Source organism: Aquila chrysaetos, chromosome 4 (assembly GCF_900496995.4).
Source record: "Aquila chrysaetos chrysaetos chromosome 4, bAquChr1.4, whole genome shotgun sequence".
Lineage (NCBI taxonomy): Eukaryota > Metazoa > Chordata > Aves > Accipitriformes > Accipitridae > Aquila > Aquila chrysaetos.
The window spans coordinates 63,460,511-63,474,750 of record NC_044007.1 but is presented as its reverse complement, the minus strand read 5'-3'; the positions used below and the strand labels follow the sequence as shown (position 1 = coordinate 63,474,750).

Sequence of the window (14,240 nt, the reverse complement as noted above, 5' to 3'; positions counted from 1 at the left end):
CAAATTTTTTAAAAGAAAATATTATCGTTAAAAATACTGCAGAATGAAAGTGTTTAAAGTTTTTCATTTTGTATATATTACTTTATATAAACGATAGTTTTATATAAAAATAATTATTGGTGCAAATCCAAACTGGAAAAAGAACCTTTAATAATAATTTTTTCTTTAATTAGTGTTTTCATTTAAATTATAGTGTTTTCATGCTGTTAAAATCCAACAATTTATCAAAAAGACGTGAAGTTATTAAAATACATCAGGTTGAATTTTATGTATAGTTCTAATTTGCTTGCTTGTGTTATAATCAATATGAATTGTTCATTGTGCTGAATATGCTGTCTCACTTATTTCTAGGCCAGTACCTTGGCAGAGCTTGACTCAAGGCAGCTTTGGGACACAGGAGAAATAACACAACTGTGTGTTCCCAGCTGTTACTTTAATTATGACGCCATCTCTTTAGAGAGTCACAGAAGGGTTGAGGATAGAAGGGACTCCGGGATATGGTCTAGTCCAATCCTGCTCAAAGCAGGGTCAGCTGCAGCAGGTTGCTCAGGGTTGTGTCCAGTTGGGTTTTGAATATCTTCAGTGATGGACACTCCACAACCCCTCTGGGAAGCCAAGCACCTGCACAGTGTTTGACCAGCCTCAAAGTAAAAGTTTGTTCTTGCATTTAAGGGGAATTCAGTGTATTTCATTTAGTGCTCATTGCTTCTTGTCATGCCACTGGGCACTGCTGAGAAGAGCCTGGTGCTGTCTTCTTTACTCCCTCCCATCAGGTATTTGTACACATTGATGGGAGTCCCCACAAGCCTTCTCTTCTCCAGGCTGAACAGTCCCAGCTCTCTCAGCCTCTCCTCATATGTCAGATGATCCGAGCCTTTAATGGTCTTTGTGGCCCTTTGTTGGACTCACTCCACTACGTCCATGTCTCCCTTGTGCTGAGGAGCCCAGAACTGGACATAGTACTGCAGATGTGGCCTCACTGGGGCTGAGGAGGGGGGAAGGATCACATCTCTCAACCTGCTGACAATGCTCTTTCTAATGCAGCCCAGGATACTGGTGGCCGCCTTTGCCACAAGGGCACATTGCTGGCTTATCGACAGCTTACTGCACAACAGCACCTTTTCTGCAGACTTGCTTTCCAGATGGTCAATCCCCAGCACATACTGGTGCATGAAGTTATTCCTCCCCAGGCACATGACTTTGCATTTCCTTTTGTTGATCTGCTTGAAGTTCCTGTTTCTCCAACCTATTGAGGCCCATCTGTACAGCCACCCAACCCAACCACTTGGTCTATCAACCAGTCCTCCCAGTTTTGCACTGCCTGCGAACTTGTTGAGGATACATTCTGTCCCATCATCCAGGATATTAATGAAGAGGTTAAAGCGTATTGGCCTCAGCACTGACCCCTGGTGTACATCACTAGTGACTGGCCTCCAGCTGGACTTCGTGGTACTGATCACAACTTTTTGAGCTTGGCAGTTCAGCCAGTTTCAGTCCAACTCACAGTCTATTTATCTAGCCCATATTCATCACTTTGTCTATCAGGATATTATGGGAAACAGTGTTGAAATCTTTTCTTAAGTAGAGAAACAATGTCCACTGCTCTCCCCTCACTCACCAAGCCAGTCAGCCAGTCGTAGAAGGCTGTCACGTTGGTCAAGCATCATTTCCCTTTCATAAGTCCATGCAGACAACACTCTTCTTCTTCATGTGTTTGGAAATGGTTTTCAGGATTATTTGCTTTGTCACCTTCCCAGGGATCAAGATGAGGCTGACTGACCTGTAGCTCTCAGGATTCTCCTTCTCACCTTTCTCAAAGACGGGGGGACATCTGCTTTCTTCCAGTCCTCGGAAACCTCCCCCAATCACCATGACATTTCAGAGATAATCGAGTGGCCTCATAATGACATTAGCCAGCTACTGGGGGCATCACATCAGAGCCCATGGGCTCGTGTCTGTCCAGTTTGTTTAAATATTCCCTAACCTGGTCCTCTTCCACGGAGGGTAAGTCTTCCTTGCTCCAGGCTTTCTCCCTCATCTCACGTGCTTGGAACTCCAAAAAGCAAATCCCACCAAAGAAAGATGGAGGAGAAGGCGGCATTCAGTACCTCAGCCTTTTCTATGTCCCTTGTCACCAAGTCCCCTGCCCCATTCAGCATCACACTCACATTTTCCCCCATCTTGCTTTGGCAGCTGACATACCTGTAGAAGTCCTTTTTGTTGCCCTTTACAGCCCTCACCAGATTCAACCCCAGGTGGGCTTCAGCTTTCCTAACTGTGTCACTGCATGTTTGGTCAGTGCTCCTATATTTCTGCTGGGGTCATCCGACCCTGCTGCCACCTGTTGCATGTGTCTTTTTTTATGTTTGAGTTTAGTCAGGAGCTCATTGTTCATCCATGCAAGCTAACTGCCACGTTCACTTTATTTTCTGCTTGTCTGGATAGACAACTATTGAGGGTGGAGGAGGTGATCTTACAGAATCAACCAGCTCTCCTGGAACCCTGGAGACCTCCCAAGGCATTCTTCCAAGCAGACCCCTCAGAACCCTCAACAGTGAAATTTTGCTCTCCTGAGGCCCAGAGCTGTGATTCTGCTTTTTGCCTTATTCCCTTTTTGCAGCATCCTGAACTCCACCATCTCATGATCACTGTAGCCAAGGCTGCACCCAACATTCACATCCCCGACCGGTTCTTCCTTGTTTATATAAGTACGAGGCCCAGCAGAACTCCCCTTATCAGGTCCTTGATTACCTGTATCACAAAGTTATCATCAATGCACTCTGGAAACCTCCTGTACTGCTCGTGCCCTCCTGTGTTGCCCTCCACAGATAGCAGGTGGTTAAGATCCCCCATAAGGACGAGGGCCTGAGAACGTGAAGCTTCTTCCAGCTGTCTGAAGAAGGTTTCATCTACTTCTTGTCCCTGATCAGGTAGCTCGTAGGAGACAGACACCAACTACAATATTGGTAGCTGTGGGCCAACACTGGGCTTCCCACTAATCCTGACCCAAAAACTCTCACTTGGCTCCTCTCCCAACCCAAGGCAGAGCTCTGTGCATTTTCACTGCTCTCTCATATAAAGGGCATTTATATAGTCATGAGGAAGATCATAGACTGGTAGATTAGAGCTTCTGCTGGGTGGAGAGGTTTGTGGTGCTTTATCTAGTTGAAGCTAATGATAGCATATGCTTCCTTTTGTGAAAACATCCACAACCTTTCCACAGGTTTAAACATTTACATATTGAGGCGTTGCCAGAGATGATGTCCAAGACAGGTTAAGCTATCAAGTGTTGCTTCCACGTACCTTGTCTGCTTGATTCCACTCCCATCCTGGGTTCTGTAACAGCTTCAGGAAAGCATCAGGACCAGATCCCTCTTGCTGTAAAAGAATCCTGTTTACTACCAGTTCATTTATCTTTTTGCTATTACTAGAATGTTCTTGATGCGCCATCCCAAGACCCCTTTGCTGTGCCTCTTCAAGGGCAAAAAACCTAATTCCTCCAATGTACAATGGGACTGACAAGTTTTCAGCTTCCCTTGATGCTTTCATTCATTCCAACAAAAAGCCTTCATTAGAGTGGGGAAAATATATTGATTTCTTGTCCAGCTTGATACACTCCAGGTTCAAGGAACCACAGAGAGGACTTGACTATACTAATTTTATAAACATGAACAAGAGGGGGCTGTTTGTCATTAGGTTTAGGAATCTTACATTTGGGTTTCTCTCATGCTAAGTTTGCTGTACCTTGAAATTGCTCTGCCTCTCTATTCATCTAGTTTTGACATTTAGTCACATAACATCTCTTTCCTCCATAGTTCAACAGCACAATGTAGAGAAACAGAAATTTTCTTTCTTTTTTCTTCCTTTCTCTTGCCTTTCATTTCCAGATCTCCCCGCCATCACTTTGCATAATTATCCCTTGTTCTTAAACCTGCAAAAAATATCTTTTGTACTGCTCTTATTTTTTCTTTTATTCCTGAAACATTTCCTAATGTTTTTAATTTGATGTAAAATCTCTTGTCATTCCTTTCAGTGCAGAATGCCTTGTCATCTATTTCTGCTGCGCAGTTCTTTCTTTCTTCCTCTTCCTTTCATTTCCTTTACTACTTTCCTCTAGTTCTATTTTTCTACTTACCACCACTATACTTCTAAATTCCTTTATTTCTGCCTTGCACAATTGTCCTTCCTTCCTTTAAATTGTTCTCTATTCTTTTAGAGATTGTTTTTCCACTATTAATCCTTTCTTTGCTATTGTATTCAGACTGATTTTAAAGTGGCAGGAGCAAGCCATAGACATCTAGGAGGTTCTACCTGCTCAGACACAGCACTCTGTCCTCACCACTTCACTTCTAAGGCCTTTCATGCCACTTTGCATGTTTTTTGGTGTTTTGGTGGGTCTTTTTTTCTTCTTTATGGCTTTATTAGCATAAACTTTCCTAATCCTGCACTTCTTTTTTTTTTTCCCTTGTTCCCCTGTCACTCCTTGTGCTTTCTCCATTTGTCATTTGGGTCTTCTTTTCTTGTGCACTTCCTACTTACTACCATGTATTTTGAATGGATGGCTACTTAGGTCTCCCTTTCATAAATTCTCTCCCTTTGTGTTTCACTTTTTTGCTTAGAGCAGGCAGTGAGACTCTTCCTGTGTGTTGGAAAGAACCAGTCCCAAAAGATCCTTGCCTTGCCCAGAAACAGGGATTGCAGCTAGACTCTGAAAGGATGACAGTATCTCTGGTGGGTTCCCTATATGATGTGTCACATCATGATGTGACACCATATCCTCCAGGCTCAGCCCTCACTGTCCCCAAATGACAGCAACAGATAGATAAGGATGGTCCCAAAGCACCCTCTCTTGCTAATATGCACGTGTGTTGTTCTGCTCATTCTGTCTAGTTTAAAGTGAAATCCTTCCTGTAACAAACTTAACACCCGATCAGGGTCACTGCAGCTTAGGAGATGGTATACCAGATTTTTCCAAAAATTGAACAGTGGGCAGAACCAGTCTGGCTGATCAGTCTTCTGCATTGGCTAAGAGATAAAGAGATACAGTATACATATACTGTTATATCTGAGTGTATGGTTGCATATTCGGGGGTGTGTACAAGTTTTGATGGCATTTACTGTTTGTTTAACAGACCATAACTGCTCTGAAGAAGCCATTATAGTCAGTTATGGATATCTCAACTTAAGCACTTATTGAAAAGTGGATTTCTTGACATGATGTATAGAAACATTAACTTCTACAATATAAATCCTTTGTACTGTCCTTAGTTAGTAAACCACTGAATCAGTCATCTGCTCTGAGCCAGTCTCTGGGCTATGGATATATGTTGTCATAGGAACTGCTTTTAAAGTTGCAGAGGAGAAAAACTGTCACGAAGCATCAAATTCTAACTATCAGTAATATGAGCATCATAACTCCTTTCCAATTAGTTAAGGGTCTTAGGTTATTTTTTAACTTTCCCTTAAAAATAATTATAATAAAGATTTGAGTTGTTTGAGCTAATAAAATACATGAACAGTTAATTTTTACTGATTTAGCACTGATAAAGTTTGTAGCTCTTTTTCTAAATGGAGGCAGATCTTCTGGTTTGTTTTTTTTTATTTCTGGTTTATTTTTACTATGTTATATGATTTTGGAGTAGTATCTGTACAACCCCAACACCTAAGGATCTCCCAACACTTCAGTAAGTAGCACAGTTTAGCAGCGTGTAAAATTCCTTCTGATGGCTTCCAAGCTGCTTTTTCACAGTAATAGTACATAGTCTTCAGTAAAGCCTTCACCCTCCAGCTTTAATCTGCATGATTCTCCTAGACCATGGGCTTCAGGGACACTGAAGACTGTTGCTTTTTTTAATCTTCACACTTGCAATCAAAGGGGTACTTTTTACTGTAGCCTTTCTTATGACCAAAAGGGTTTTTAAATAATTTTCTTTTCTCTGTGTATAAATGTTCAGGGATCATTGATATGGGCACTAAAGTACATATCTTCTTTAAGTCACACAAGTTTTCATATAAAACTGGAGTTTCAGGAACAAACTTAAAAACAAATTATTTCCTATACACCGGATCTGGCTGGGATACAGTTAACTTTTTTTCATAGCAGCGCATAGGTGCTGTGTTTTGGATCTGTGGCTAAAACTGTTGATAACACATCAGTGACCCCCCCACCAATGTATGGGGGGCCAACCCAGCACAGCCACGAGACTCAGACTATGGGAAAGTCCATCCATCTTAGACAGAACTGAAAATCTCTTGCCACAGAATAATAAACAGTGTGTGACTTGAGTGCTCTCAATGCTGCATGTCGAATATTATATATAAGGAACCTGTGTTGTATAGCTTTTTCCTATTACAGATTACATGATCACTCCTGGATGTGTTTGCTGTGGAGAGCTGAATGATTTACTACTTAATATCAGCTTTTTCTCTCTTGTTTTTAGCCCCTTGTGAAGCCAACACATTCTTTTGCCACAGTAATATGTGTATTAATAATACATTGGTCTGCAATGGACTCCAGAATTGTGTGTATCCTTGGGATGAAAACCACTGCAAAGGTAATGTGTAGAATTGGAAATGTCAATTCATTTAGACTGCATTGGATACAGCATATTATCCTTAGTTTCTTTTTAAGAATGTGCCATATGGGTCAAAGCTCAGAAAGAGTAATTCAGGGAGAACATACATCAAGCAATAGAGAAAATGAAGAGAGGTAAAATACCAATGGATACTTTCAGTGTTTGCATTTGTTTTGCTTGGTGTTGATTTGTGTTGGTTATGTCTTTCTGGCAGGCTTTCTGATCACTTGGTTTCTGTTTGCCGTAAAATCTAAAACGTAATTAAAAGTCATATTTTGGTTCCTTTGCCACAGTTACCTTTGTAGTGGAGTAACATATGGGTAGCAGGTGTCTTTTAGCTGCATGCCATGCCCATAATGGCCCAGATGGGCTAGAAAGCCAAGGTGGAATGGAAGTAACACTGTAAGAAAGCAACCAAATCTACCTATAATCAAGTGAAATTGAAGAGCAAGGAACAAGCACAGGAAATCAGGCATAATGTCTATTTCGTAGGTAGGGACTGATGTTCCTAACCAGGTGCTGACAATGGTTTCTAAATACTGCTCTGTGTTTCTGGGAAAAAAAAAAAAAAAAATCAGCATCTGCATTGTCTTCAGGGAAAAGAGCATAACTAACTTACATCGCTGGCTAGGGAGACAGTTCGCTTCCCTCCCGCCCCCCCTCACTACCGGAGATTTGTTCCTGGAAACATGGGATGTGCCAAATTTAGGAACCAATCAAGAAAAAATTCAGAACTAGGTGGATTAGCAGTCAGTTCATAAATCTGCTGAAGCCTGTAAAATCCTGACAAGCAGTGCAATAGGGTAAAACACAAATGAAAACATACTTCAAAAGAACACAGAAAAACTGTGGCATGGCATAATATTCTTCAAAGAAACTAAACATACGATTGGGAAATAATTATCTGTTCTCTACTTCTTCAGCACAGAGGAAAAGCGAAAACCTTTCCCTCTCTTTAATTTCCAGAATGATTTTCATCTTTCATTTGCCAAGTATCTTTTTATTGGGTCTTGTGCATTTATCCTCTCTTGTTTTTCTGACTAGTAAAAGGAGGTTTGCTGATTCCAGCAAAAAGGTTGCTTGCTGCTGTGTTGCTTTTTCTAACTCTGCTGCTTCCCCAGAGTCTGTGTCAGTCAGTTAGAGAAACCCCAGGTGAATCTACAAGAGTAGGCAATTGGGAGTACTGAAAAGTTCACTTTTGGTATCTAGGAGATTATGAAGAGATGGATGTTATTGTTTTGGTGCCAATAACTTTCATTTCAAAGGCTTTTCATTAAGTCCTTTGATATGTTTTACATTGCCAGGAAAAATTACACTAAACCGGGTGTTGAAACTTAATCACAGTTGTCAAGTCTTGCCATGCCTCTGCGAGACTGATGCGAATGCTTTCAGCTTGGATTTCTACAAGGCTCAGTCACCGTCTCATGTGTCTGCAGCCATTTCAAAGCAAATCACAGAGAAATATACACAACAGTAGGGTGAAACTGCTTTTCTTTTTGTTATTTTATTGCATGTTTTCTGTTTTTCTTCATTCACAATGCTGAATTTGCTGGCTAACTTCCTAGAAGCCCCTCAGTAAAGGATAGTAGGTAGGATCAGCTTTTGGATTTTTATGGGTGTTTAGAAAGGTTGTGGTAATTAATAGGTCAGGAACAAAAGAAATAACTAGCACAGATTTTTTTTTTTCCTTTCGGAAACCTCAGTTTGAATAACTTTTCTATTTTCTCCCGATTTAGCTTTTTCATTGAATACTGTCAACAGTCCCTGTCAGCTCACAAATATTAGGACTTCACCAAAGTTCCCAATGCAAAGAAGAATTTATTTTAAAATCCTGTGAAGTCTTGCATTTTCGTTGGTCCTAATGTCCTAGTTGCATATATTTACTGGAAGAGACAGAAAATAATGAAGAGAACATCTGTAACAGTCTTGGGAGCTTTAGCAGGCAAATGGAGTTCAGAGGTGACACTAAAGCCATCTGCTTGTTATGGTGGTTGCTTTTTATAAAAAATGTAAATAATTCTCTTATTTCATTAAGCTTGTAATATACCCTGAATAAATCACTTTCCAAGTGAATAGGCACACAGAGGACCTGTGTGGTGTTTATTTGGCTTTCACAAATACCTGTTTTCTTCCTTTTCTCTTTTTGTCAGTGAGATTGATTAAGTGAACTCAGACACAGACTAGGCTCAGCTTTGCAGTAATCTGTGAACCCATCATGGTTGGTTTTATTCTTGAACTGCAATTAATGTTGTGCTTTTTTTTTTTTCTCCTGTCACACAGAAAAAAGAAAAGCTAACCTATTGGACCAACTTACCAATACCAGTGGGACTATAATTGGGGTGACTTCTTGCATTGTGATCATCCTCATTGTTATCTCTGTTATAGTACAGATCAAGCAGCCTCGTAAAAAATTTGTCCAAAGGAAAACAGACTTTGATCAAACAGTGTTCCAGGAGGTGTTTGAGCCTCCTCATTATGAGTTATGCACCCTCAGAGGGACAGGACCTACAGCTGACCTTGCTGATGTTGCAGATGACTTTGAAAATTATCATAAACTGCGGAGATCATCTTCAAAATGCATTCATGACCATCACTGTGGATCACAAGTGTCTAGCATTAAGGGCAGCCGTAGTAACCTCAGCACAAGAGATGCTTCTGTCTTGACAGAAATACAACCCCAGCCTGTAAAACCACTCATTCAGCCCATGAACAGGAGAAATATCCTTGTCATGAAGCATAGCTACTCACAAGATGCTGCAGATGCGTGCGAGATAGACGAAATTGAAGAGGTACCAACCACAAGTCACAGGCTGTCCAGACATGATAAAGCTGTTCAGCGGTCAGTATCAATAGATTTTTGATGAAGACTATTGTGTAAGGACTTGATTGCCCAAACATATTCACTCTTTATTCAGTAAAGACATATTTTCTTTCTTCTTTATTTATTGCTTAAATTTCTGTTTCCTGATAGCACATACCATTATATTCTCCCTTTCTCTTCCTGTTTCCCTTTCTCTCATCTCTGCTCCTGTTTCCTGAAGGATCCTGTATCTCAGTTTTACTTTTCTACTTTATATCTTTCTTTTTCTTTTACTATTTTACACATAGCAACATGCATACACACACAAGTCAACAGAGAACAGGTACAATTTTTAAAAACCAAAGAAGATTTTGTGTGACTCTAGTTTTTGAAAGAGCCACATACATGTGGTTTCCATGTAACTGAGGTGGCCTTGAGTATCATCCACTGTTGGTCTAGCATCTCTAAATCAACACATCAATAAATAAAAAATACATGTATCCATTTTGATGCATGGCACAATAATGAGAAAGACAATCCTGGGGTAAGGAAACCCCTTTTCTCATGAAACATTATCTTTTATATAATGAATGACAATATTTGCAAAACTTTACTGTATCTGTTCCATTATTAATCACAGTATCTTGGCTTGTCATATTAACATATATATATATATATATATATTGATTAGAACATGAGACAGCATAGTGGATAGAGAATACTCATATATTTACATATAAGAATGTAGTTAAAAGGAATCTTTCTAATCAATAAAAAAGTCAAGCATGATATTTTTAATAAAAGAGCTATTTCTACTGTATCTTGCACTTTGAATGACTGTAAATAGGAATGATTAAAAGTTTACAAGTAAAAGAAAAAGAAAAGCAGAAACATTTATGACCAATTTATTTGAAAAAGAACACAGAAACTTTTTATATATATTTGTGTTTTCTCTTGCATGCATTATTTATGCACTCTTGTGACTGTTTACATGCCCTCCATATTTTCTTTGCACATTAAGGCATTTCTGTCTCTTAAAAAGAATAAGTTATTTGATTATTTTAATCTAATTGCATGCCAATGTAAATTACTTCATGAATATTGATCAGATATTCAAGGTGTACTGTTTATTAAGTATCTATATGCATATATTTCTTTTTTTCTATGCAAACATTATTATTTTGAATGAAATAGCCATAACATTCCAGGTTCTGCCTCATTGGGTCTCTAAGCAAACATGAGTCTGAGTACAACACAACTAGGGTCTAAGGGACAAACTTGAGGTAAGTAAACATACCTATACAACAATTGAACCATCTGTTGCTTTCCATTTTATTTGTTATACTGCTAAAATGCATGTTAGTTCTCAAGTTATACGTCACCTTGTATGGAGAGAGCCAGGTTTGAATACTGAGAAAACTGAAAGACAGATGACCACTTTAGCATTGTAAACTAAGCAAAATCTATTAATTCCTTATTCTCAACAGCACTATAATCATCCCCTAGCTAAATATAATCTTCATTCCAAACACATTATAAAGACAGATGCTTTGCATGGCTCTGGTGTTTTATTTTTTTATTTATGAAAATAAAATTTAGAGTCCCAGCATGTGAAATAGTATGTAAAACTTGGCAATCTAACCCAAGCCAGGAAAATGTGGAACTATCTGTTTTCAGTTCATTTTATTCATTCAACTTTGTGAAGTGTTGGGGGAAGGGTATGTGGTAGTACTGATAAATTTAGAGATTCTGTAGCACTAATGTTAATGTTTGCAAATTAAACTTCCTTTTTTGAGTCTTTTCCTAGGCTTTTCATTTTGTATAATTTGTTATCAACACTTAATCTCAATAAACATAATCTCAGATGTTTATAATGTAGTTATAGATAGTTGCTAGTCTGTCAATTTATATATGTATATGTGTGTATATATATATATATAAACATAGATGTGTATATACATGTTTATATGTGTATATATGTATACAGCAATTTTACTGGGAAAGAATCCATCAATGCTTTTATTGCTCCTAGATAGTTTAGGTCAATATTTTTCTGTATTTTTCCTCATAGAGAGAGCATATTTTAACTTTGGTTTGCTTTCAGACAACTATTCATGCAATCATGCAAACTCTGAATGGAAAAATCTATAGTGAATTATTTCAGCTGTCTGAAAGAGAGAGTGGACTTGTTTCCAATTTCATTTCATTGCCTTTATCCAAACCTAAGAAGTACAGACATATCCTACTTCCTTAGCAAGACATTCCCATTGCACAATAATGTTTCTTTTGTAATTTGGTTGCCGGCCACCAAGTGCTCCTTAGGTTTTAAATACATTTGGAGATTTGCTACAAACTTGAAGAAGAAATTAGCTCCTAACTTAGATCGTCCTTTTTTTTTTTTTTTTTTAAATCTTAGTTTTATTTCAGTTGATATGTTTTATGTCTGTTATTTACTTGTATGTTGTGTGATATGTGGAAGAAGATTTACATTGAACTTTTGTTATATGTACGTTGTTTTCATTATATAGACTGCTTGAGAATAGTGCGCTCCTGGGTGATTTTGAACATGCTACAATGAAATGTGAAACAATCGTCCTTGGAAACACCAGCTAGAGGTTTTATGGACTCTCTGACCAGCTATTCTCATATCATGACAAAATTCAGCAAACAGTGTTGAGTAAAATTACTAGAAGGCAATAAGACTTTGGTTATTATGCTTATTGGTCATTTCTCTTTTTCTTTTTCTCTCTTCTTTTTGTTGCAAGTTAAATTCCCAATTTCAGGAACAATTTATTGAAATCAGGTATTTAGCCATTCATAATCACTTCAATAGAAATGTTTGTTGGATAAGCATCTAGCAATATGACTGAATTTAACATTGAGAAAATAATCTGCATGTATGTTACTGAATATTTGAGTTGGCAAAAATCCCTTTCTTAGATACATTGTAAAAAGCATGCTTTCACAATTATTGCTGTTACTGTTCCATTTCTGTGTCATATGCTTGCTACTTGTAACTTTTTATATAAAGATACATAAAACAATGTATAATAATTTCTTACCTTGAGTTTAATGGCAATGTTTTCTTTTACTAAATTTATAAATCTTGTGTAATTTGGAAGATCAAGCTCAAAATGTAGCTCCTAGGAACTTGAAACCAGATACATCAAAGAATCAGCTCTCTCTCATCCCTCACTTACTGAAAAGCAAAATACATTATTTTTTTTAAATTTAAATGAATTCATAATACATAAAGTTGATCACCTAATTTCAGTTTAAAAGGTTTATGATAACCTTTGTGTTCAATTCTCTACTCTTAAGTAATTTATTTCCATGGCAATTATTAGGAAGTTTGCTTCAGTGTAGCAGAGTAGCAGATTTTTATCAGTTATACAAATGTTATGGCTGGGCTCCAATTTTAGAGATACAGATATAAACTGCTTCCTTATGCAAGATAAAATGATATTGATAATGCAAGTTATAAACACTAGTAACCAACACCTAAATCAAACTTGAGAGGTTAAGTTATTAAGGAATTATTGTAGGTTGAAAAGCCACAATTATGTAAAGTTGAAACCTCCCTCATTTAAGAACTCAATAACCATGCAGAAAATCACAGTTTCATTACCTATTTAAAGTCTTATCTTCCAAATTCTGTTTCAAAACAAATCCCAGTTCCTTCTTAAACATAGCGTCATTCATGATTGTTAGGTTTTTCTGTATAAAAATTCTGCTAATTTTATTGAAAAAGTGGGAAGAATTCCATGGATCTTCCCAAAGTATAAATAAATGGGAAAAGAGAAAACCTGAAAGACAGACATAAAAAATAAGGTGATCTATATCAGCTATTTAAATATATAGTACATAATGTACATAATTAAAAATACAGGAAATCTGATTTCTACAAAACAATTTCTACAAATGTGATTTAGGAATGACATGAGAAGAAGAAGGGTTTCAGGTATTTGCCTCCTTTTTTGTACACTGTATTTGCAATGTATTTTACATAATTTGATTTTAGCTTGATTAATTTGTTTGTTATCACATATTAGCTGCAAGAACCAGTCCTCCATCCTCTGCAGTCATTGAGCATCATTGAGTTGTCTTTCAGTTACATGGATTTTTAGCATGCACTAATAGTTCATTTCCAGATCAGTATCTCTTTCCCAAGTTCATATACTTTATCACTGTTTTTTTTCCTTAATCTTTCCAAGTCCTATCTTGTGATTCTTTCTTAAGTATATTATGTTATTTACCACATCCATGCTTAAAATGGATGCATCCATGCATCCATTATAAAATCAAGGAAGAATGAAAGACTTGCTGAAAGAAATGCATATACATGCACACACATTTATGTATATTTATAAATATTTACTAATGGAGGTAGTATATTAATAAATATATAAGGAGAAATCTGAATATGTGAATTTAGCTTTGAATGAATTATATTGGTCACCTAGAAAAATGCTGAAGCCTTGGATTTTAAAGTTGCTATGTAAGTGCCTAAATCCTACTGAAACATAGAGTTGGTCTAGTCCCTCCTAGACAAGGACACAATGAAATCTATTTTATGTTTTTTCCACTGAAGTGTTGACTGAGAGAACTTAACTGGAGAAGACATGGTTATTAGTAATTATGTTGCATGCACATCCTTGCTTTCTTAAAAAAAACGAATTCCATCAGGGAACATGAGTGAGAAACATAAAAACCTGTGTAAATAAAGCAGGTCAAACAAAGTGAGAATGGTAATGCTTACTTGATCTTGGAAACTCCTTTAGAAACATGTTGTCTAACAGCTAGTTATACCCTTAAACAAAAACACCACTGTAAGTGACAAAATATGTGTATACTGGGGGAACAGG

The 14,240-nt window shown here is 37.5% G+C and overlaps 1 protein-coding gene across 5 annotated transcripts in view; it reads left to right on the top strand.

The window, feature by feature from the left end:
* Window positions 1–12,436, top strand: part of NETO1 (neuropilin and tolloid like 1) — a 69,329-nt gene extending 56,893 nt beyond the window's left edge. The window contains exons 8-11 of one of the 5 annotated variants that reach the window (XR_003923016.2): window positions 6,441–6,554; window positions 8,856–9,414; window positions 10,570–10,658; window positions 11,904–12,436. Coding sequence is in view for 4 of the 5 variants with exons in the window: in XM_030011776.2 (XP_029867636.1) it covers window positions 6,441–6,554; window positions 8,856–9,414; window positions 10,584–10,644 (734 nt within the window). In the remaining variant the exon portion in view is untranslated. Of the gene's footprint in view, window positions 1–6,440; window positions 6,555–8,855; window positions 9,415–10,569 lie in introns of all 5 variants that reach the window. The other 4 variants (XM_030011779.2, XM_030011776.2, XM_030011778.2 and 1 more) reach the window with 4 other exon arrangements.
* Window positions 12,437–14,240: the final 1,804 nt, after the last annotated feature.